Here is a 23,448-nt window from a genome sequence, read left to right as displayed (position 1 = left end):
CTGGAGGTAGAGGCCTTTCCCCAGCCGCACAGGCTGTTCCATAGTGGGGTCAAGATTTGGGTCACACACCCATGATCCGGGGAGAAGTGACTCGCCCAAGGTCACAAGGCCACCACCAGTAGAGCCAGGATGGGGTTCCAGGTGGCTTGACTTGGCAGCCAGCGCCTGTGCCCATGGCACCCCCTCACCCCAGCTGTCTGGGTTATTTTGGGCTTCCTCCCGTGCCAGCTGTCTGCTGGCATCCCTGCCCAGGACTGTCTGGTTGGAAGTAACCAGCGTGGTGCTGTTGGCTCCTTCTCTGAGGGCCAGGGCTGGGTCTTAATCCCTGATGAGCTGTCCTGGGTCCAGCTCCTTTGCTGGGAGGGAAGGGTGTTCCTGCCCAGACTCCCCTCTGCACAAGTACAGCAAGAGGGCGAAAGCACCTGATAAAAATTGAGGTTCACATTGTTAATGTCCCAAAAGCCTCTTCTATACTCCCTGAAACCTGTTTTACATTTGGCTCTGCAGAGTCTTCGCTGCTCTCTGGGTGGGGTCTTTACTCCCCACCTGCTTTGGATAATTAAGTAATTGACGTACGTCTCTCTCCCAGCTGCACCCTGGAGGGCTCCAGCCAGTTTCTCCCCTCCCTGGATCCAATCAGGGAGCTGTTGGGTGCTCATCTGTGGTCTGGATGTGGTTCTCAGCGCGGTGTCGGGACCCACCTGGCTGGACTGTACCCCTCTCCCTGTCCCCTCTCCCTGTGCTTTGGTCCCTTTTCTTTGTCCCCCCACCATCACCTCCTGGGGCAGGGAGGGTGGGGCAGTTTGTCCTCTTGCTGTTCCTGCTGGTCCCTCGAGGGCGCCCCACCCACTGGTCACCCAGCGAACGTGGGGCGGGGCTGCTCCTGGCGCCCGGCCCTGAGGCCTGCAGAGAGAGGGCCACGCCAGCGGAAGGGCCGGCCAGGAGGTGGCAGGACTTGCATTACTACTGAGTCGCTGGCGTCCCCGCCTCTTCCGGCCCCTCTGCCCGGAACCCTAGTGCGGAACGTGACCTTTCGGACCCTCTGGGTGGAGACACAGCCTCTGCCTAGGCTGTGCAGTGAGGCGGCCCCACCATCTCAAGTCGCCTGGCCCATTGCGTCTCTAGCTGGCATGTGACCTCCAGCAAACTCTTGCACCTGAGCGCTGGGAGGAGCAGGTCCGGCAATAGGCAATAATTTTTTTTTTTTTTTTTTTTGAGATAGAGTTTCACTCTTGTTGACCAGGCAATGGTGCATCTGGGCTCACCGCAGCCTCCGCCTCCAGAGTTCAAGCGATTCTTAGCCTCAGCCTCAGAGTAGCTGGGATTACAGGCATGTGCCACCATGCCCGGCTAATTTTGTATTTTTAGTAGAGACAGGGTTTCTCCATGTTGGTCAGGCTGGTCTTGAACTGACCTCAGGTGATCCGCCCGCCTTGGCCTCCCGAAGTGCTGGATTCCAGGCGTGAGCCGCCGCGCCTGGCCGACAATAACGTTCTGAGTTGTTGCTGAGTCTGGCTTTTGTGAGGGGAACTTTTAGCACTCAAGGAGTGGCCTTGCCTCTGGCCCGTCCCCAAGTGCTCATGGGCAGCCAAGGCCGGGGGACTGCTCGGGCTTGGTAGATGTACTTGCCAGGCCAGCTCCCGTCCCGGGGACCTCAGGGAGTAGCTTCATCCCTGAAGGCTCAGTGTCTCCTGCCTCATGTGGGTGGCCCCTCTGCAGGGTTCTCAGGCACCCAGGGAAGTGGGTGCCACAGCCTCACTGGGGCTGGCTGGGCTTTGTTCTGACAACACAGCAGTGGCTAGGCCCCTGCAGCTCTCCGGGGCTTGGTTTCCCTGTTGGCCGCACTATGGCGTAGGCCCCGGTGTGGACACCGATGAGCTGACCCCCCCCACAAATGCCACTCGGCCGCTCCCCCAGGCTTCAGTGACCCAAGAGCCCTTGTGTGAAGAACCAGCTTAAAGAATCTTGTCTTCTCAAACTCTCCAGGAATTCCTGGTGACTGGAAGGGGAGTGACACGGGTCCTCAACCTCTAGCAGGTAAGGGAGCTGCCTCCTGGGTGGGCGTGCCCAGTTCCTCAGCGGGCCCAGCACGGCCCAGCCTCCGAGGAAGCTCCGAGCAGCTGGCTTAGCTCCGAGGTATTTTTAGCTACAGATCCAGCCCCTTCCATCACCACAACAGTCGAGTCCAAATCAAACGCGCTCCAGGCAGGTGGGACTGGGGTTCTGCCAGCCTCCTGGCCAGCAGGGGTGGGTAGGCAGACTGGGGCCAGTATCGGCTGTTCTGCCTGGGCCCAGGCCGGGCTGGGAAAGCACACTTGTTCTCATTTCCGGCCTCCACTTTCGTGCCAGCTTGTGCTGTCATAAGCAGAGATTCACAGCCCCATTTCTTGGATGGAAAAAGTGGACACTGAGGTCTGAGGCTTTTGAGGACAGTCAGGAGCCCCCCTTTGGGCTCGAGTGACGCACTCACCAGCTTCTGGTCCTCTTCCTCCACCACCTGGAATGCCTTGGCTACCTCCTGTGGTCCTAGGGAACCTCGGCCCCAGCCCTGCCTCCCCAGCCAGTCACAGCTCCTCCCTGGTCACCCTGGGGACCTCAGGGCCCGGCTGGTGGCTGTGCTCCTGTCCTGTCCCCCAGTCCCATGGAGCCTGGCAGGCAACTCCTCCATGATCTGAACCCCGTTACCTTGACAGCTCTGCCTGGCCTCCCCTCTCATGGCCCAGCCACCCCAGAACCTGAAGAGGTTTTCTAGCTGCCGTGCATTTGTCAGGCCGGGTTACCCACCCTACTTTTCCTGCCTGCCCTCCAGTGCTGCCAAGCCCAGTGTGCCAGCCAGCACTCAGCCTTCTGTAAAGGGTTCCCCTCTCCCAACCTGACCTCCTGGAAAGCTGGAGCATAACTGCCTCTCAATAAACGTGTTGCGAAAAAGGAGTGGATGAGTTGCTGTGCATTTGTCTAGGGGGTGCTTGACCCAAGAGACTCCCCTTTGCCCAGTGCCCGGAGAGGGCGTCCACTGAGTATCTGGGGTGCCTTCTGGCCTCCCCTTCCCAGCTCTGCCGTGGTCTTGGGATTCTGTGGGCGGTCGCTGCTGCCCTCTGGTGGTCAGACCGTGCCTTCCTTGCAGCGGCTGAGAACCTTGACCATGGAACTGCCAGGTTGGCGGTTTTCCTCCACGAAGTGAGGTTTACATGAGCCTTGCCGGGATCTTGAAAACTGGGAGTCTTTGGGGTGGGATCGCCAGCAAAAAGATCTTGAGTCCTGCCAGCCCCTATCTGCGGAAACTACGGAAGGTCAATTGCCCCCAACTATGCTGCTGTTGAGGTTTTGTTAGAAATGGGCTCTTCTACCCCAGCTGGTAGGATCCAACTCTCGGCCATGCTCCCGTGCCTATCTGCCGTGGAGCAGCTCCAGGGAGGTCCCTCTGCCACCCTGTCCACTCACCTGGCTGGTGCAGAGGGCAGTCATCCTGCCCGGGGGGAGGGGTAAGACGAGAGGTGGGGGTTACGGGTGATTCAGCCAGCAGCCCGGATAGCACTGCCTACAGTAAGTGCTCAACAAAAGCTGTTTTGATCATGGGACGGGAGAGTTGGGGGGATTCCTGAGATGAAAGACATGTGGCTGCTGGCAAGGAAACGCATTTTCTTACATTTCTTGATGAGTGTGGGGTTAGTCTCCAAAGCTCAAGGAGAGGGATCAAGCTGACTTCAACTAGCGCTACTCCAACCTGCCCCTCCCTGACGGCGTCTTGCGTGGTTCGCGCCTCTGGCTCCTGTCGGAAGGAGGCGCCCGCCCTTCGTGGTTTGGGGCCAACCTGCGGCCGGCGCCGAGACGATTGCCCGGCAGAGGGCGCTGGACGTCCACCCTGCAGCCCGGTGTCGGGGTGCGGGTAAGCGGAGCCCAGTTCCACACCCCGAACCCGCGTACACGCAGGCGTCCCTAGCCCAGGCGAGGTGGGCAGACACGACCCTCGCGTCAGCATCTTCCCTGGTGCCACCGCAGCTACCTCCTGTGGGGAAACTGAGGCCAGAGGCGGACATGCGCCAAGCCACGCCGCTGGGGCAGTGCAAAGTTGGGCTCTTCCCGGAGCTCGAGGCCTGGGGCCCCTCGCACCAGGTGCACAGCCAGCCAATCCGGGAGGTCCTGTCTGGCCGCGCCGGCCAATCAGAGGGTCCCTGCCGTAGGCGGAGCCTGCCAATCAGGGGCACCTGGAGTCGCTGGGCAGCCACGATCGGGTCTCGCCGGCGAGGGGCGCGCCGTGACGCGCAGAGGGTGGCGGTGGGATGGGGGTGGGAGCTTCTCTCGCAGCTGAGCCCCGTTTCTCCGGTGCCGCAGTATCCCTGGGACTGAGAGCTGAATACCCACACCCAGGGCTGGGACCTTAGCAGAAAGGAAACTGAGGCTGGGAGGTCGGCCGGGAGGCTGCCTGGCGGAGGTGGCGCCGCTCTGAGTGGGCGGGGCTAGTTCCGGCCCCGCCCCGCCCCCGACCTCTTGGCTCAGCTAGTGCCGGGCGCGCAGCCGCCAGTGCTGCGGGCTCCGGGCTATGGATGCCCCCGGGACCCCGGCCCCGACCGCCGCCCCCGGTCCGGGCAGGAAGGAACTGAAGATCGTGATCGTGGGTGACGGCGGCTGCGGCAAGACCTCGCTGCTCATGGTGTACAGCCAGGGCTCCTTCCCCGAGGTGAGGCCCGCAGCGGGGCTGGGGTGGGGGCGATGGACGCCCCTCAGCCTGAGCCCAGAGCCCCGACCCTCGGTCCCCGGCGTCGCGAGTACGGAGAGGCGGCCGCCACCCCGGGGCGCCCCTCGGGAATTCCAGAGCCCAGCGGGGTGAGGGGGTGCTGATCCGGGACGAGTGAGGGGGGTGGACAGTGGGTTTAGCTGGAACCTTGGCCCCCGCAGGCCCCACTAAGGACCAACCGACCCCCTCTCCCGCAGCACTATGCCCCGTCGGTGTTCGAGAAGTACACGGCCAGCGTGACCGTTGGCAGCAAGGAGGTCACCCTGAATCTCTACGACACGGCCGGTGAGTGGGCCTGTGCCCCCGGGGTTCCGTGGGTCCGCCCGCCCGAAGGGTTTCCCCTCCCGGGCGTCCCCCACCGGGCGTCCCCGCCCAGCAGCCTTGCCAGGGTCCTGACCGGCTCTTCACTCCTGGAGGCCGCTCAGGGGCGCTGGCTGCGCGACCCTAGAGGCCAAGCCCTATATGTAAGTGGAGAGTGTGGAGGAGGAGGTGAACTCCGGGGCCACCCTCCCAGCTCTGTGCTGAGAGCCCACAGCTCGTTCCTCTCTTGTGGTTCTAGAAAGCAGTGGGCTGCTCTTGGGCCTCCCATGGTTCCAGGACTGCTGCGCTGCCTGCTGTGGTCTCTGCAGACTCTGTGGGCTGCAGATTTGAGCCCCCTGGTGCTCGGATTGCCTGGGCTGTGTGTCTGGGTCCTGTGGTTCTGGGATGCTCCCGGCTGCAAATCAGCCTGTGGCTCCAGGGCTCTGTGGCCTGCGCTCTGCAGCCTGGGGCTCTGGGGTCCTGTGGATGTGAGTTCTGTGTCTGCAGCTCCCAGGATTCCATGGCTTGCAGTTGGTGGTTCTGGAATTGTGTGGCTACAATTATTTCTGTGCTTTCCCAGTTCCCTGGGACAAAACCAGACAGTGTAGAAAATGAACTGAGGAAGGAACAGAGCACTGGGGGCAGGGGCCCCACACCAGGCTCTGCCTGCCACCTGCAGCCCCCCGTGGGTGGTCTACGGATTTATGTGCAATTGCTTGGGAGTCGGTGTTGTGAGGGGTGGGGACGGGAGAAACGCAGTCAGTGGGAGGACCCTGACTCCCTTCTGGGCTTCATCAACATTGGGGACCAAAGGTTGACATCCCCAGGTGAGGCCTCACCCCACCTCTGTGACTCAGTGTTTAGTGACCTGCAGGGAACCACGTCACCAGGTGGCCCTCTCCTGCCAGCCAAGCCTTGTATGTGTGAGGTGAGGTCAGACACTGACGTAGGATGGAACCAAAATCCAGACACCTCCACCCCCAGGTAGACCTTGGAGAGGACCCGAAAAGGGGCTGTTCTAGCTCAGAGCCCCCTCCATTCCGACTTCAGCAGGTCCTACCATGGTCTCTGAGAAACCTGTCTTTGTGGGATGTGGGCCCTCTAGGGCCACCCCCAAAACAGGGCCTGTCTCTAGCCCCTGGTGAGCTGGGAGAGCTGAGACATCAGAGGAATTCCCGAGGCGTGGCCCAGAGGGTAGTAAGAGTCACGGTCTGGGCCACTTTTCCTTTCATGTTTCTTGTCCAGGAGCCAGGGAGGGGCAAGGTTGTTCACCCACTTTTTGAGTCAAGTGCTCCTGAGTGGAGACATTTACAGCCGCCCACTGCCCTGCAAGAGCCGGGAGGCTTTTTCTTTCCTCCTCCTCTGCCCGCAGGGCCTCCCCTATCAGGTCCCGGGGTTCACTGTGCAGGGCAGCCTCCACATCATGAGAACAGGGATGGCCTTTCTGGCCTTGCCCAGAGAGCGATGCTCAAGGAACATGTCAGAGTAGATTGTGGTGTGGAGATTCTGGAAAGCTGCAAGGTGATGTAGGAAGAACTTGTGCAAAGAGCTGCTACCGGAGGGATGGCGGAGCATCCCCTGCTACAGTTACCAGGAGCAGGCGACCACCGGCACTATGGGGATCCCATCCACGGTCCCATCCTGTTCCTGCCACCCTCTTTGGAGTCAGATCTGGGCTTTGACCGCAGCTCTATTGGCTACGTATCATTGGGGATGTCTGGGCCTCAGTTTCATGATCTGTCATGAGCACCAAGAGGGTCATGAGGATTAAATCAGATTAATATATTATGTCCACCAACCTGCCCGACATGGTGAAACCCCATCTCTACTAAAAATCCAAAAATTAGCTGGGCATGATGGCGGGCACCTGTAATCCCAGCCACTCAGGAGGCTGAGGCAGGAGAATCATTTGAACCCAGGAGGTGGAGCTTGCAGTGAGCCGAGATTGTGCCATTGCACTCCAGCCTGGGCGACAGGGCGAGACTCCGTTTCCTAGCACTTTGGGAGGCTGAGGCAGGAGGATTGCTTGAAGCCAGGAGTTCAAGACCAGCCTGGGCAACATGACGAAACCCCATCTCTACTAAAAATACAAAAAATACAAAGATTAGCCAGGCATAGTGGCACACGCCTATAGTCCCAGCTACTTGGAAGGCTGACACAGGAGAATTGCTTGAACCCAGGAGGCAGAGGTTGCAGTGAGTTAAGATCACGCCACTGCATTCCAGCCTGGGCAACAGAGCGTGACCCTGTTTCAAAAAATTAAAATTAAAAAAAATTAAAAAGACCCTTCTACCATCCCTGCCCAGCCCTAGCTCGATCCTGTGCTTTGGAATCTACAGTGCCATGCCCCGAGCTGGCCCCCAGCCCCTGCTGCAGTGGGGAGATCTATCTTCCCTGGCAAGTCTCTTCCAAGCAGCAGAGAAGCAGGGCTCATGGGAGGAGGTTGGCCTCATAGTCTGACAGACCAAGGAGGGGTACCCAGGGAGAAGAAATCTGGCTGCTCCCTGTAGGGGGTGTCCCCCCATGACCGGGGAAGGCCTGCTCATAGGAGGAAATCCCCTGGTCAGTGAGTGCCACCAGGGAGAGCCCAGGTCCCAGTGCTTGTCATGGAGCAAGGCTTGGAAGGTGATGGAATGAATGGGTAATAGATCCGAATGCCGGAGATGATTTATCTCTGCCTGCAGGTGGACGGCTCTCGGGAGAACATGACAGAAAGCCATGGCCAGGAGGTCACATAGAGAGAGGCAAAAGGCCAGGAGGGTAAGGGAATGGCCAAGCCAGAAATGAGTCTAGTAAACGTAGCTGTAGAAAGTTCTAGAACCCAATGGGCTACACCCAGTGGCGGAAGGGGCGTCTTCCCAACTGGTGGCCACCAGAGCTGTGAGACAGGGGTGGCTCTCGGAGGCTGAATTTCTCCACACCCAGACCTGCCCACAGGAGCCCTGGTGGAAGGCCTGTCTGGCTGTCTCCATCCTGAGGAAGTAGTTACGGACACCACAGCGGAGGGTGGACAGATGGGGTGACAGGGCTCTCAGGGCTCAGAGGGGAAGGGGCGGGGGCCGTGGCACCCACTGCTCTGTTGGCCTCACCCGGGCCCCGACATCCTCTGAGGCAGGAAGCTGCGGTGAAGTCTGAAGTTTCCTGGGCAGGGAGAGGCGGGGTGTGGTGGGCTGTGAAGACGCAGATGGGAGACTGAGCTTATCGGGGCCAAGGTGTGGGGTCCAGGGTTGGAGGGGCACAGAATGGGGTGGGGGTTGCCCTGGGAGCAGTGGTCCCCTTCTCAGCCTGAGATGGGAACAGAAAGAAAATTGGCGGGCAATGGAGTAGGAGTTGCTAAGACAAGTAACCAGGGACAGGTGGGCGTCGTGAGCCCCAGAAGCACCGGAGGCCTGGGCTGAGCCACGGCTGGGGTCACCCAGAAGGTGGTCTCAACTCCCAGCTGGGGCTGCGCAGCCCCTGTCTTCCTGGGGAGGCACAGGTGGGCCCCCAGCAGAGTGAGTAAAAGTGGGTTCCTCTTCTGTCAGCTTCCCTTCTCACGCTGCCAGCACCCCTCCCTGACCAACGCCCCAGCTGGAGCTGGGGGCCACCTGCCCTGTGTGTCCTCCTGAAGATTTGAGGTCTTCTCTCCTTAACTCTGCCCTGGGCCTCAGAGACCCCTGTCCCTGGAAGCAGGACTGCCTTGGCAAAGCCTCATCCCACCAAGAAAATAGCCCCGTGTGCGGCATGAGCCTCCCTTCCCCCAGCCCTGCCGCAGCACCGCCCAAGTGTACGTCAGGACGATGGGCGGCTTCACGGGCCTAGAGACTTCCTCACCAGAAGCACGTGCATCCTTTGCGTATAATTCCTGGGTTTTTTTGGTTTTTGGTTTTTGGTTTTTTTTGGTGGGTGGGGGCTGTGGTTAGAGACAGGGTCTCGCTCTGTCACCCAGGCTGGAGTCTGTAGCATGATCATAACTCACTGCAGCCTCAGCCTCTTGGGCTCAAGTGATCCTCTCACCTCAGCCTCCCAAAGTGCTGGGATTACAGGTGTGAGCCACCATGCCTGGTCTCCTGGGCTGTTTTAATCTCTAAGCCCATCTGCAGTGGCTGGATGGGCCCCCCTGTGACTACGGGCAGGTGACATGGACCCTTTCAGCCCCAGGATCATTTTTGTAGAATGTAGAGGGTAATGGTATCACCTGGTGGCTGGGAGGCCCCTAAAGCTTCTGGGTCCAAAGATTCTGGAGGTTCTGACCCCCCGCCATGCCAGGCTATTAACTTCTCCTGGAAGTTTCTGTTTCAAGAGTAACCCAATAGCCTTCTTCCTGCCTCCCGGCACTGCCCCCGACTCTGCCCCCGCCCCCGGCCCCGCACCGGCACCAGCACCGCTCCGGCCCCAAGCTCCAAGCTCCAAGCTCCAAGTGTTGCCTCCCTTCTCCTGGGCTTTCACCTTCCAGATTAGGGGTGGGGTTATCACTGTTATCACCCCCTCTCCCAGATAAGGAAATTGACACCCAGAGAGGGAAATGTGGGCGTCAATTCGAGATGTGGAGGCTGCCCTGAACAGTCCCGCCCAGAATGTGCATCAGTGAATGGAACCTGACCCCCGACTCATATGAGAGAAGGTATTTATTAACAGTACACTCCCCCATCCCCAAGTGGGCATGGGATTGGTGCACACGGAAGTACATCCGCCCACACTGAATTCTAGGGAAGGCTGGGTTGGGCAGAGTCAAGCCAGGACGGCAACCTGGAGGAGGCGCTGGAGTCAGAGCTGGCTGCCTCTCCCTTCCCAGAGGCCCTCTTTCTTGAGAGGGCTGACATTTTTCCTCACCTGGTCAGGACTGGGACAAGTAGGGTGAGGATTCCTTCCTGTTTTCTGAGGTAGGCTAAGAAAAAAAAAATACCCCAGCAGGGTCCTCTGTTATTTACAAAGCTTCCCCTTAACTGTGTGGCCTGGGGCAAGTCACTCCAGCTCTCTATGCTTCCGTTTCTCAGCCTGTAAAATGGGGCCAACAATAGTGTCTACCTTGTAGGGTTTTTGGGGGAAAGATGAGTTAACCCAGGTGAATGGCTTCGAGCTAGACCTGGCATGTAACACAGAAGCCTTCATGCATAGGTGCTGCCAGAATCACAGTGGTCCACTCCTGCAGCCCCAGCTCCTCAGGAGGCTGAGGCAGGAGATGGCTTGAGCCCAGGAGATTGAGGCTGGAGTGAGCTGTGATCACACGACTGCGCTCCAGCCTGGGCAACAGAGCAAAACCCTTTTTTTTTTTTTTTTTCCCGAGGCAGAGTCTCACTCTGTTGCCCAGACTGGAGTGTAGTGGTTTGATCTCAGCTCACTGCAACCTCTGCCTCCCTAGCTCAAGTGATTCTCCTGCCTCAGCCTCCCAAGTAGCTAGGATTACAGGCATGTGCCACCACGCCCAGCTAATTTTTGTATTTTTAGTAGAGACAGCGTTTCATCATGTTGCCCAGGCTGGTTTTGAACTCTTGACCTCAAGTGATCTGCCCGCCTCAGCCTCCCAAAGTGCTGGGATTACAAGCATTAGCCACGGCGCCCGGCCTAGACCGTGACTTTTATATGAGAGAGAGAGAGTCGATATTAAACATCTTTATTATTACTGTCATCAAGGCTCACTCACTTTTCGCATCTCCATTTCTTTTTTTTTTTTTTTTTTTTGTTGAGACAGAGTCTTGCTTTGTCGCCCAGCCTGGAGTGCAGTGGCCGGATCTCATCTCACTGCAAGCTCCGCCTCCCGGGTTCACGCCATTCTCCTGCCTCAGCGTCCTGAGTAGCTGGGACTACAGGCGCCCGCCACCTCGCCCGGCTAGGTTTTTTTTTTGTATTTTTTAGTAGAGACGGGGTTTCACCGTATTAGCCAGGATGGTCTCGATCTCCTGACCTTGTGATCCGCCCGTCTCGGCCTCCCAAAGTGCTGGGATTACAGGCTTGAGCCACCGCGCCCGGCCCCGCATCTCCATTTCACAGATGAGGAAACTGAGGCCCAGAGGTTAATTCCCAGCTGGGAAGGCTGGGGACAGCTTCCTGGAAGAACTGGTGCTTTTAGAATGGCCTGGCAGGCAGCTGACCTTGGGGAGTGGTTGGCCTCTGGCTCACAGGGTGCTTGTCTCTGACCTTGACGAAGTCCCCCTCCACCACTTGGGCTCTCAACAGGAAGAACTGTCCCCGCCCAGCGTACCTCCCAGGGGGACTGCTTGAATGAACACAGGTCAGGAAGTGGAATGCCCTTGCCAAGGCTGCAGGGGCACCTAAAGCCGGAGAGATGACTATTAACCCTCTTCACCCACTCCTTCCTTTGAGCCTTCCTTCACCGAATGTGTATTGCGCTCACCTGTGTTCCCAGGGGCACAACAGTGAACAGCACAGAGGTGGTTCCTGCCCGCCCGAGAGGCAAACAAAAACACCCAGAGAGTTACTGTTTTTTTGTTTTTTATTTTTGTTTTTGTTTTGAGGCAGAGTTTCGCTCTGTCCCCCAGGCTGTAGTGAAATGGCACGATCTCAGCTCACCGCAACCTCAGCCTCCCAGGTTCAAGCGATTCTCCAGCCTCAGCCTCCCAAGTAGCTAGGACTACAGGTGCCCACCACCACACCCGGCTAATTTTTGTATTTTTGGTAGAGATGAGGTTTCACCATGTTGGCCAGGCTGGTCTCGAACTCCTGACCTCAAGTGATCCACCTGCCTCCACCTCCCAAAGTGCTGGGATTACAGGTGTGAATCACCCCGCCTGGCCCCAGAGAAGTATTGTGAAATCAGGTAGGGGTGAGAGGCATGAGTAAAGCCCCCGTCACGTGGCAGACTGCCAAGGAGGCTGTTTCAGAGCAGTCAGGAAAGGTCTCTGGGAGGAGGTGACATTCCATAGAGCCCTGAAGGAGAGGAGGGAAGGAGCCACACTGTTCCCTGTTGAAAGAACCTCCTGGAGGAGTGAACAGCAAGGGCAGAGGCCCCAGGAGAGGCAGGCAGGCTGTGATTGCCTCCAGCGCTCCGGGGCTGACTTCTTCCTTCACCCGCTGCAGCCTGATGCCTGCCCCGCCACCTCCTGTCCTGATGTCACTGCAGGCTGTAGTTGCCAAACCCAGTGGGCAAGTCTCAACCCTTGTCTCTGCTGTGTGTGACAAGAGTGGAACAACCTTGACAGACGTGGCAGCTCATGCCTGTAACCCCAGCACTTTGGGAGGCTGAGGCAGGTGGATCACCTCAGGTCAGGAGTTTGAGACTAGCCTGGCCAACATGGTGAAACCCCGTCTCTACTAAAAATACAAAAGAAAGCCGGGCGCTGTGGCTCACACCTGTAATCCCACCACTTTGGGAGGCTGAGGCGGGTGGATCACGAGGCCAGGAGATTGAGACCATCCTGGCTAACACAGTGAAACCCCGCCTCTACTAAAAATACAAAAAATTAGCTTGGCGTGGTGGCGGGCACCTGTAGTCCCAGTTACATGGGAGGCTGAGGCAGGAGAATTGCTTGAACCTGGAAGGCGGAGGTTGCAGTGAGCCAAGATCGCACCACGGCACTCCAGCCTGGGTGACAGAGTGAGACTCTCTCTCAAAAATAAAATAAAATAATAAAAATACAAAAAAAATTAGCCAGGCATGTTGGCACCTGCCTTAGTCCCAGCTACTCAAGAGGCTGAGGCAGGAGAACCATTTGAACCCAGGAGGTGGAGCTTACAGTGAGCCGAGGTCGTGCCACTGCACTCCAGCCTGGGCAACCGAGCAAGACCCTGTCTCCAAAAAAAAAAAAAAAAAAAAAGTAAAGAAGTGAAGAAAAGAAAAAAAGAAATGAGAGAAGCCGTCCAAGGGGGCTCCATTTTATAAACTTATCCGAGGTTTCACTTTCTGTAGTTTCAGTTACCTGAGGTCTGAAAGTATTAAATGGAAAATTCCAGAAATAATTCATAAATTTGAGATCATGCACCGCGCTGAGTAGCGTGATGAGATTGCGCGCGGTCCCGCTGTATCCCACCCGGGATGTGATTCGCCCCTTCCTCTGTGTATCCCTGCTGGAGACACCACCTGCCCATGAGTCAGTCAGCAGCTGGCTCGGTAACAGGCCAGGCTGGTCTTGAACTCCTGAGTTCAAGTGATCCGCCCGCCTCGGCTTCCCAGAGTGCTGGGATTACAGGTGTGAGCCATGGTGCCTGGCCCCGTTTTATTTTATTATTGTTGTTGTTAATCTCTTACTGTGCCTAAGTCATAAACTAAGCTGGCTTATAGGTGTGTACATATAGAAAAAAACAGCATATCTAGGGTTCTAGACTGTCCGTGGTTTCATACATCCACTGGGGGTCTTGGAATCCACCCTTGTGGGTTGGGGGGACTACTGTACCTGTTCGCTCCTGCCATAGTTGTAAAAGGGAATATGTTATGCCAGAACTATGAACCCCATTGTTACATCTTTAAGGACCAGAACCTATTTTTGCACAATACACGTTAGTGTGTATCAGCAGAAGGAACATCCCACTTGGAATTTCATGAGCTGGGGTTAACTCCTGGCCCAGTCACTGAGTCACTGACCTCAAGCGAGTCACTTCACTGCTGTGACTCTCAGGCTTTTCCTATGCAGTGCGAGTGTTCATCATTTCCCTGCCACATCTGGCTGTCATGTAAGGATTTTTTTTTTTTTTCCTTTTTGAGACGAAGTCTCGCTGTGTCACCCAGGCTGGAGTATAGTGGCATGATCTTGGGGCTCACTGCAACCCCCACCTCCCAGGTTCAAGCAATTCTCCTGCCTTCGCCTCTGGAGTAGCTGGGATTACAGGCACCTGCCACCACGCCCAGCTAATTTTTGTATTTTTAGTAGAGATGGGGTCTCACCATCTTGGTTAGGCTGGTCTCGAACTCCTGACCTCGTGATCCCCCTGCCTCAGCCTCCCAAAGTGCTGGGATTACAGGCGTGAGCCACCGTGCCCAGCTTTTTTTATTATTATTATTATTTTTTTGAGACTGAGTCTCGCTCGGTCGCCAGGCTGGAGTTCAGTGGCGTGATCTTGGCTCACTGCAACCTCCACCTCCCAGGTTCAAGCAATTTTCCTGCCTCAGCTTCCCGAGTAGCTGGGACTACAGGCTCACACCACCACGCCCAACTAATTTTTGTATTTTTAGTAGAGACAGGGTTTCATCATGTTGACGAGGATGGTCTCGATCTCTTGACCTCATAATTCACCTGCCTCAGCCTCCCAAAGTGCTGGGATTACAGGCATGAGCCATCACGCCTTGCCAAGGATTTCTTAATCATTTCTAGACTAAAGCACCCTGAAAACTGCATAGAGTATAGGATGTATTATTATAAAGGCAGATGCAGAGGGCAGGCAGTTATCCTCAAAAGGGAAAAAATGTAGCCGTTTAATCTGGATGTTTAAGAATAAAATGCTAGGGAGAAAATGGTGAAAAGAGCAATGGGGGAAGGACCTTCCAGTCCTGTGGAGCAGCAAGCACAAAGGCCGGGGCATGAGAGCTTCGTGGGTTTGAGAAACAGTGAGGTGGCGCTTTGACTGGACTGCAGTGAGCAAGTGGGTGTGGCAGAAGATGAAGTCAGGTGAACCAGGGGAGATGTTTGGATTTTATACAAAGAGCAATAGGGGCCAGGCATGGTGGCTCATGCCTATAATCCCAGCACTCTGGGAGGCCGAGGCAGGCGCATCACCAGAGGTCAGGAGTTCAAGACCAGCCTGGCCAAGATGGTGAAACCCTTTCTCTACTAAGAAAATACAAAAATTTCATGCCTGTAATCCCAGCACTTTGGGAGGTTGCGGTGAGCAGATCACCAGAGGTCAGGAGTTCGAGACCAGCCTGACCAACATGGAGAAATCCGTCTCTACTAAAAATACAAAATTAGCTGGGCGTGGTGGTACGTGCCTGTAGTCCTAGCTACTCAGGAGGCTGAGGCAGGAGAATCACTTGAACCTGGGAGGTGGAGGTTGTGGTAAGCCGAGATCGTGCCATTGTACTCCAGCCTGGGTAACAAGAACAAAACTGTCTCAAAAACAAAACAAAACAAACAAAAATTAGCCAGGCGTGGTGGCAAGCGCCTGTAATCTCAGCTACTTGGGAGGCTGTGGCAGAATTGCTTGAACCCGGCAGGCAGAGGTTGCAGTGAGCTGAGATTGGGACACTGCACTCTAGCCTGGGTGACAGAGCGAGACTCTTGTCTCAAAAAAAAAAAAAAATGGGGGGGGGGCAATAGGGAGTCATTGAAGATGCTTCTGTTGTGGAGAGGGGGGCAGGATAGGACTTGTGTTTTAAGATCCATCCAGCTGTCAGGTGGATAATGGATTCATCGAAGGGCTGTAGGCCAGGGAAGAGGGACAGATGAGGGCTTAGATGAGGATGGTGTAGGAATGGGGCAGGGCGGGGGGGGGACAGTGGCCAGCAGTAGACAGGGCCCTGCTGTCCAGTAGAACTTTCTGCAGTGGAGGAAATGCCGTGCACCTGCACCAATCATTGTATTGGCCATGAGCCCTGGGTGGCAGTTCATCACCTGAAATGTGGCTTGTGCAACTGAGGAGCTGAATGCTTCATGTTCATTCATTTTTTTTTAATTTTATTTTTTTCTGAGATAGAGTTTCGCTCTTGTCACCCAGGCTGGAGTGCAATGGCGTGATCTCCGGTCACTGCAACCTCTGCCTCCTGGGTTGAAGTGATTCTCCAGCTTCAGCCTCCCAAGTAGCTGGAACTACAGGCACCCACCACCACACCTGGCTAATTTTTGTATTTTAGTAGATACGGGGGTTTCACCATGTTGGCTAGGATGGTCTCGAACTCCTGACCTCAGGTGATCTGCCCGCCTCGGCCTCCCAAAGTGTTGGGATTACAGGTGTGAGCCACTGTGCCCAGCCAATGTTAATTCATTAATTCAAGTTAATTAATGGGGCTAGTGGCTACCCTGTTGGATAGCACAGATTTAGGAAGATGTGGACAGAGGTTACCGAGAAGGGACAGCTGGGGACAGGAAAGGGGCTTGAATAGCATGCAGGTCAGTTTCCCAGTGTCTTACAAGGACGTCTCTAGCTTTGTCGGGGGGGTGGTTCAGGTCTGAGACCTTGCTCTGCCCAGTGTCAGGGGACACTGGCATGGACAGCCCTCCTGGCCCAGCCGTTGCTGTCCTGGTGGCTTCTGTTCACTGAACACTCTTTTATGGCCCCGGGTGGCAGTTCATCACCTGAAATGTGGCTTGTGCAACTGAGAAGTTGAATGCTTCATGTTCATTCATTTTTTATTTTTATTTTTTTTGAGACAGATTTTCGCTTTTGTCACCCAGGCTAGAGTATAATGGCCTGCCTTGGCTGGTGACAACCCCATGAGGTAGATTTTATGATTTTCATGTTCCAGGTAGGGAAGCCAAGACTCCCACCGCAGTCCTGTCTAAGTCAAGGTCACACAGCCAGTGGGGGCAGAGCTGGGATTTGAACACGTGTCTCATCTGCCTCTAATGACCTCACCCTTAAGCGCTGTTCCATGGTGGAGCTGGCCAAGGACTTCTGGAGGTCCCTGGGTTGAGGGGGAGCCAGTGGGGAGAGGGTAGCCACACCCTGTCACCAGCAAAGCGGCAGGAGCAGACATGGCCTGGCAGTGCTCCGTGGAGAGGCCACTTGTCCTAAGAGGTGTTTGCCAGGGAGGGAGCGGAGGGCAGGCTGGCACCGCCCAGCACCTGCAGCAGCTGAGGACGGGGTAGGGGGATTCCTGGGCCTCCAAGTCCCTTGTTCAGTGGAAGGAAGTCGAGGGGTGGGGGGCTGGTCACCAATGAGCCTGAAAAGCTCTCAGTTCTCACTGTGGGGATTTTAAAAAAATACCGGGGCATGATGACTAAGTGCAGTGTAGAACCCTGGGCTGGGCCGGCTCCTCAACAGGGAAAAAAATAAAGGACGATATTGGTGAAATGGTCAAAATCGGACTATGGCCTGTGGATCGGATTAGAATGCAGAGTCCATGCGGTTTCCTGGGCTTGGGGCAGGGGAGAGAATGCCCTTGTTCTCAGCAGATGGCGCCAAGCTAAGGGGTGAAGAGGCAGGGGTCTGCAGTTACCGTGCCCTGATAGGGAGAAACAGAAGTGTCTGTCTCCAGATAAAGCCAGAGGGGCCGATGCAAACAGGTGGTGAATCACAGTCAGAGCTCTTCACACTCTTTGTTGCAATTTTACTGTAAGTTTGAAACTGTCAATATAAAAAGTTACAAAGAATTGCTTATAAAGAAGGGGAAAAAAAAGCAAACCCAACCAAGCTCAAGCCTAGATCGGTGTTTGGATTCAGCTCGTGTTGGGGCAGGGCCAGGCATCAGGATTAAAGTATCCCCCCAGGAGTATGCTCTGTGAATCTGGGTGGGGAGGGCGCTTAGGTGCTGTTCCCAGCAACCCACCACCCGCCTCCTAGTGCTTGCAAGAATGGGCAGGGAACTCAGCCGACTGCATCAGAACCCGAGAAGCTGGAGGTTGAAGCCAGACACCAGCCTCTCGGGACTTGGGGACACTGTGAGTCCACCCAGCCGCACAGGTCTGAATCTTTGGGAAGGGGAGGGTTCCAGTCTGCGCTCTGCCCCTAAGCATCAGGGCAGGGGGATCACATTGGCTATCGGCATCATCGCTAGCAGTTTCTCCAGCCCCAGCCCTAGAATCAGGCCAAGCTCTCAGCACTGCGTGGGTTTGATCTCGAGGATTCTTTACCACCATCCAGAACTGGGGGGCTGCCACTCATGGGTTCTGTTGTTAAGAGACAGGGTCTTGCTCTGTCACCCAGGCTGGAGTGCAGTGGCATGATCACAGCTCACTGTAGCCTCGACCTCCTGGGCTCAAGCGATCCTCCAGCCTCAGCCTCCCGAGTAGCTGGCACCACAGGCCTGTGCCACCACTCCTGGCTTGCTGCCCATTGTATAGATGAGGAAATTGAGGCCTTAAGGCAGGGTCACTTGTCTGGCCCCTTCCCCTTCACCCATCAGAGTCCAGACAGGGGACGTCCCCTGACCCACCCTGCTCTCTGCTTTCAGGGCAGGAAGACTATGACCGGCTGCGGCCCCTGTCCTACCAGAACACCCACCTCGTGCTCATCTGCTATGACGTCATGAACCCCACCAGCTACGACAACGTCCTCATCAAGGTGAGGCTGGTCTCCTGGGTGGTGGCCCCACATCTGGGCCCGGCTGCACCCCTCATCCCCTGCCTCCTCCCTCCACAGTGGTTCCCTGAGGTCACGCACTTCTGCCGCGGGATCCCCATGGTGCTCATTGGCTGCAAGACAGACCTGAGGAAGGACAAGGAGCAGCTGCGGAAGCTCCGGGCTGCCCAGCTGGAGCCCATCACCTACATGCAGGTGGGCCAGGGGCCAAGACCCTGGGGCGCAGCTGTGGCTGTAAAGCCTCCCAGACCTTTGGCCTCTGCAACTGGGGTGCCTTAGCGGCCTTTCAGGGAGCTGAGGGAAGCAGGATTCTAAGAATAATTTCTAAATATTAGTATTGATGGCCTGTGAACCTGAGCACTTTACACGACTACTCTCAATCCGTAGGACTCAGGCAGGTGCTGTTCACATCCCCCAGTTTACACGGGAGACAATGAGGCCCAGAGAGGTTAAGCAGCTTGCCCAGGGTCACAGAGCTAGCCAGAAGTGGAGCCAGGATCTGGTCCCATGCACTGCACTCCAAATTCTGTGCTATGAGCCGCTGTCCTGTCCTGTGCTGTGCTGTCTGCCTTGTTTGAAAGGGCCAATTGACCGTGCAACTCTTTGGGTGAGGCATGGGGGAATAAACAGAATAAAAGGAATGTAAAGGCAAAAAGAAACTTTCACAAGAAATAACCATTAATAAGGGCAAATTCAGCTGGGCATAGTGGCTCACGCCTATAATCCCAGCACTTTGTAAGGCCAAGGCAGGCGAATCACCTGAGGTCAGGAGTTCAAGACCAGCCTGACCAACATGGAAAAACCCCATCTCTACTAAAAATACAACATTAGCCGGGCGTGGTGGCGCATGCCTGTAATCCCAGCTACTTGGGAGGCTGAGGCAGGAGAATCGCTTGAACCTGGGAGATGAAGGTTGTGATGAACCAAGATCGTGCCACTGCGCTCTAGCCTGGGCAACAAGAGCAAAACTCCACCTCAAAAATAAATAAATAAAAGGGCAAATTCATTTGCCTAAGTTGTACTTTCAGAGGAGAGAGGTGGCTGGAAGTCCTGTCTTGAGGCCTCCAACTCTTCTCACAGGCCTGGGAGACACACCTGGGGGAACCAACCCCGGGTGTCAGGATTCAGCCCCTCCCTGCCTGGAGCTGGAGAGAGGCCGGGGTGGGGGCCTGGACAGGGCTTCTTCCAACCTGGGGGATGCACTGCACTGTCCCTCCATTCCACCCACACTGTGAGGGCCAGCCAGGATGGAGGCGACAGGCCCAAAACAAGGCCTCCACCCCTGGAGAGTCCTCAGAACCAGTCCCAAACCCACCAGGTGGTTCCAGGAGACCTCCAGGGGCCCCTCACCTAATGCTGGCTTCTCCTCCCACCCAGGGCCTGAGCGCCTGCGAACAGATCCGAGCTGCTCTCTACCTGGAATGTTCCGCCAAGTTTCGTGAGAATGTGGAGGACGTCTTCCGGGAGGCCGCCAAGGTGGCTCTCAGCGCTCTGAAGAAGGCGCAGCGGCACAAGAAGCACCGGCTCTGCCTGCTGCTCTGACCCAGGGCGGACACACCTCACGACAGCACTGACAGGGGCCCCAGGTGCTGACTGCACCAGGGAGGCTGCCCCATCCCGACCCTCCAGCTCACGGTGTCTGGGGCCTGCAGCTAGACTCTTGGAACATTCTGGAACTCTCTCCTGACTGGGGCTCTGACCACAAACTCCCCTCCAGGCTAACCCTGGGACGGGGTGGTGATGTGGGTGCAGGAGCCAGTGTCTGTTCTCGGGACTCGGAAGGGCCCTCATCACAGCCACCCCCACCATGAGTGTCTCCTCAGTGCAGACTCAAGTTATGCTTGAAATGAAAAAGTCCATCTGGTGGTGGGTAAACGTGGACCTGGCACTGTTCCATGCAGGCGCCCCAAGCCTGCCACTCCTGTGTCCCCACCTCCCTGGGCTCCCGAGATAGGCACCGCTGTATCCTCCAGCTCCTTCCTTCCTTCCCCCAGGAACATGGGGGCCACCGAGGGGGCTGGGCCTATCAGGAGAACACAGGCCGCAGCCCGGTGGAGGGGCTGGCACCCGCCCCTCCCATCTCCACCCCACATGGAAGACTTGTCTTCAGCTTGGCCACTGTCTTTGCAGAGCTGGGCACATGTGCCCAGGGGGCAGAAAAAATGGCTTCTCAGTTGTTAAAAGTATACCCTGGACCACCCATCTGACCATCTCTTCAAGGTCTCATCACCAGGACAGGACTGGCCCATTTAGTCCTCAAGCCTCGCTTCTACCAGCCTGTGGAGTTCAGGAGGCGAGACACCCCGGCCTCCTATGAGAACTGATGGGGTCTACCCTCTGTCCGCACAGGACAGTTTCTCAGAACTGGTTCACAGACCACCTGTGTCACCAACAGCCAGATACCTAATCCCCGAGTCTCCTTTGGGAAGGTCTGGGGCCGAGGGTCTGGGAATTTTTTTTTTTTTTTTTTTGGGACAGAGTCTCATTCTGTCGCCCAGGCTGGAGTCCAGTGGTACGGTCTTGGCTCACTGCAAGCTCCAACTCCTGGGTTCAAGTGATTCTCCAGCCTCAGCCTCCTAAGTAGCTGGGATTACAGGCGCGCACCACCACATCCGGCTAATTTTTTTGTATTTTTAGTAGAGACGGGGTTTCACCATATTGGCCAGGCTGGTCTCAAACTCCTGACATTGTGATCCACCCGCCTTGGCGTCCCAAGTGCTGGGATTACAGGCGTGAGCCACTGCACCCGGCCCAGGACTTTTAAAACAAGTATCCCAGGGGATTCCGGTGCCTACCAGAGGTCACAAGCTGCTTGGCTCTGGAGTGCACCTAGGATTGGGTGCCGCCTAAGATGGGATAACGGCTTCAGGTGACTCCTAGCCTTCCCGGTATCTCTTGCCTCGGCCTCCCTGGCCCAGTGCTGGGGTGTCAGCTAAGCCTGAGCTTCTGAGAAGTCAGGTCACCAAAGGAAGAAGCCTTCTGAGACCCTCCCCACCCCACCCAGGTTCCCAAGGCCCTGCTGTCCCCTGGGGAATCAACCAAGGAGCTCTTGTTCTCGAAGAACTCACGGCCTCGTGATAGTCTAAGGTAGAGGTCCGAAAACTACAGCCTGTGGGCCACATCTGGCCACAGCCTGATGTGTAAATAAAGTTTTATTGGAACACAGCCACACCCATTCCTTTGTGCACTGCCTTTTCTGTGGCTGCAGGCAAGAGCAGCTGCCACACAGACCACCTGGCCCATAAAACTCAAAAATAGCTGCCATCTGACCCTTTATAGCCAGCTAGCTGACTGCTAATCTAGGGCAAAAGCAGGGGCCTAAAAAGGGTCAGAAAGGAGACCAGAATGAAGGGCAGGCATTTGGGAGTGGCGTGGCCTGTGGCAACTGGAGAGCAGGCATCCTGTGCCATGGGGATGTTGCCAGGTTCATTTTTCTAGGGAAAGCAGAAATCTGGATTTTTATGTGGAATCTCACTGTAGGAGAGGGGAAATCTCATTTTAAAAATGTAATCAGGCCAGGCACAGTGGCTCACACCTGTAATCCCAGCACTTTGGGAGGCCAAGATAGGAGGATCAGTTGAGCCCATGAGTTGGAGACCAGCCTGGGCAACATAGCGAGACCCCATCTCTACTAAAAAAACATTAAACAGTGGCAGGGTGGCCAGGCGTGGTGGCTCACGCATGTAATCCCAGCACTTTGGGAGGCCGAAGCAGGCAGATCACGAGGTCAAGAGATTGAGACCATCCTGGCAAACATGGTGAAACCCTGTCTCTACTAAAAATAAAAAAAAAAAAGCCAGGTGTGGTGGCACGCGCCTGTAGTCCCAGCTACTCAGGAGGCTGAGGCAGGAGAATCGCTTGAACCCAGGAGGCAGAGGTTGCAGTGAGCTCAGATCCTGTCACTGCACTCCAGCCTGGGTGACAGATAGAGACTGTCTCACAAAAAAAAAAAAAAAAGCAGGGCATGGTGGTGCGTGCTTGTGGTCCCAGCTGCTCCAGAGGGTGAGGTGGGAGGATCTCTTGAGCCCTGGAGACGGAGGCTTCAGTGAGCTATGATCGTGCCACTGCACTCCAGCCTAGGCAACAGAGACCCTGTTCCCGCCGCCAAAAAAAATTAAAAATTTTAAAATGCCTTGGGGAGGGAATTTTAACGAAGCATGCCTGTGGGCACTGCTGTGAGGTCTGGCCTAGGGATTTGTAGGGCGTTGGTTAGCGGGAGCTGAGGCCCATATATGAATAGCGGGGCAGAGCGCTGAGCCGAACCTGCTGGCCTCTCCACCTCCTGTCGAATGCAGAGTCTCACCCAAGTGGTGCCCAGTGGCTCTGGCCCCACCTCAGGTGCGGCCCCTGGGGGTGAGCCTGCCAGGCATCCCCACCTCCCTCCCACAACATCCAGAACCTCTGGGAAGGAGAGGGGAGGTGGGTCCCCTCCACAGGGGCCAAGGGTCTTGGTCCCACTCCCCAGGTACCTGCGGCAAGATTCAGGAAGGTGGGCTGCAGGATGGGGGGTCAGGGAACCCTGAAGTGCAGGCAGGAATGTCCTTTTCCCCTTGGACTACCTAGGGCCCGGGGCGCCCTCTGGTGGCGACTCTGCTCACAGCCTGACTCAGGACGCCCCCCGCGCTCCCAGCGGCAAGAAGAGCACGAGGCGGACACGGTGGGTCTCTGAGAACTTAAATAACCCTCTCCACTCGGCAGAGTGGGCGAGGAGGGGGCTCACAGCAGAAGCAGAGTGGCCCCGGGGTGGGGGCGCCACAGGACACTGAGGGTTCACACCACCCCAGCCTGGGCCTGGTAAGTAGCAGGTCAGCATAAATCCAACCCCGCGAGGCACATCCAAACCCAGAGGGGTTCAAATGACAGGAGTGGGAACAGAGGGGCTCCCTGAGGCTTCAGGCCCCATCCCCAGGAAGACTGGCCTGGCCTCAGCCACCTTCAAGCACAGGGGGGAGGCCTCGGGTTCCAGGGACGATGGGGGACCCAGCATTAAATATGTCATAAATAGGTGGGCGGACAGGCGGGGCTCACATTCCCCTAGTCCGTTGGGGTCCGTTGGGGGACCAGGGCCTGGGCCCTCTCCCAGCGATGCCACGTGCCTGAGATGGCGACTGGGAAGAAGGCCGGGAGCCCCCTGCAGTCTGAAGTCTGGGCCGAGGGCACAGGAGCCTGAGGCTCACGGCTGCTTTGTCTTGCCTCTGTTCTTCTGGAGCTTGGCATGCACGACTTTGAGTGTGGTCAGGAAGTTGCCGAGGAAGAGGATGAGGAAGGTGAGCGCCAGCACGAACACCTGGGGGAGTCCAGAGAGG

At 56.5% G+C, this 23,448-nt stretch overlaps 2 protein-coding genes and 1 pseudogene across 17 annotated transcripts in view; 2 read left to right on the top strand and 1 right to left on the bottom strand.

Annotated features, from left to right (window-relative positions):
- Window positions 1-1,360: 1,360 nt before the first annotated feature.
- LOC107126798 (uncharacterized) lies at window positions 1,361-2,928 on the top strand (annotated as a pseudogene).
- A 1,589-nt stretch (window positions 2,929-4,517) lies between these two features.
- On the top strand, window positions 4,518-21,317 carry RHOF (ras homolog family member F, filopodia associated). Of its 4 annotated transcripts, XM_065524954.2 has the most exons (5): window positions 4,518-4,678; window positions 4,933-5,020; window positions 18,015-18,124; window positions 18,203-18,337; window positions 19,520-21,317. In XM_065524954.2, the coding sequence occupies exons 1-5, from the start codon at window positions 4,541-4,543 to the stop codon at window positions 19,682-19,684; spliced, it is 636 nt and encodes a 211-aa protein (XP_065381026.1). In that variant the 5' UTR covers window positions 4,518-4,540; the 3' UTR covers window positions 19,685-21,317. The 4 variants fall into 4 exon arrangements, with proteins under 4 accessions (XP_065381026.1, XP_073864240.1, XP_073864242.1 ...); XM_074008139.1 differs by lacking the exon at window positions 18,203-18,337; XM_074008141.1 differs by lacking the exons at window positions 18,015-18,124; window positions 18,203-18,337; window positions 19,520-21,317 and adding exons at window positions 7,720-7,795; window positions 8,560-8,608.
- Window positions 21,318-22,799: 1,482 nt separating this feature from the next.
- The window catches only part of TMEM120B (transmembrane protein 120B), a 64,464-nt gene continuing 63,815 nt past the window's right edge, over window positions 22,800-23,448 (bottom strand). For all 13 annotated transcript variants that reach the window (XM_045366114.2, XM_005572462.4, XM_005572463.4 and 10 more), the window contains one exon: window positions 22,800-23,429. In XM_045366114.2, coding sequence (XP_045222049.1) covers window positions 23,378-23,429 — 52 coding nt within the window. In that variant the 3' untranslated portion in view covers window positions 22,800-23,377. The remainder of the gene's footprint in view (window positions 23,430-23,448) is intronic.

The sequence above is a fragment of the Macaca fascicularis genome, chromosome 11 (genome assembly GCF_037993035.2).
Source record: "Macaca fascicularis isolate 582-1 chromosome 11, T2T-MFA8v1.1".
Taxonomy (NCBI): Eukaryota; Metazoa; Chordata; class Mammalia; order Primates; family Cercopithecidae; genus Macaca; species Macaca fascicularis.
This window is presented reverse-complemented; position numbering and strand designations above follow the sequence as displayed.

Coding starts and splice junctions, on each gene's coding strand:
- RHOF (XM_065524954.2), top strand. CDS start 4,541: ATGGATGCCCCCGGGACCCCGGCCCCGACCGCCGCCCCCGGTCCGGGC. Junction 4,679..4,932: donor GCCAGGGCTCCTTCCCCGAG/GTGAGGCCCGCA, acceptor CCTCTCCCGCAG/CACTATGCCCCGTCGGTGTT. Junction 18,125..18,202: donor ACGACAACGTCCTCATCAAG/GTGAGGCTGGTC, acceptor CTCCCTCCACAG/TGGTTCCCTGAGGTCACGCA.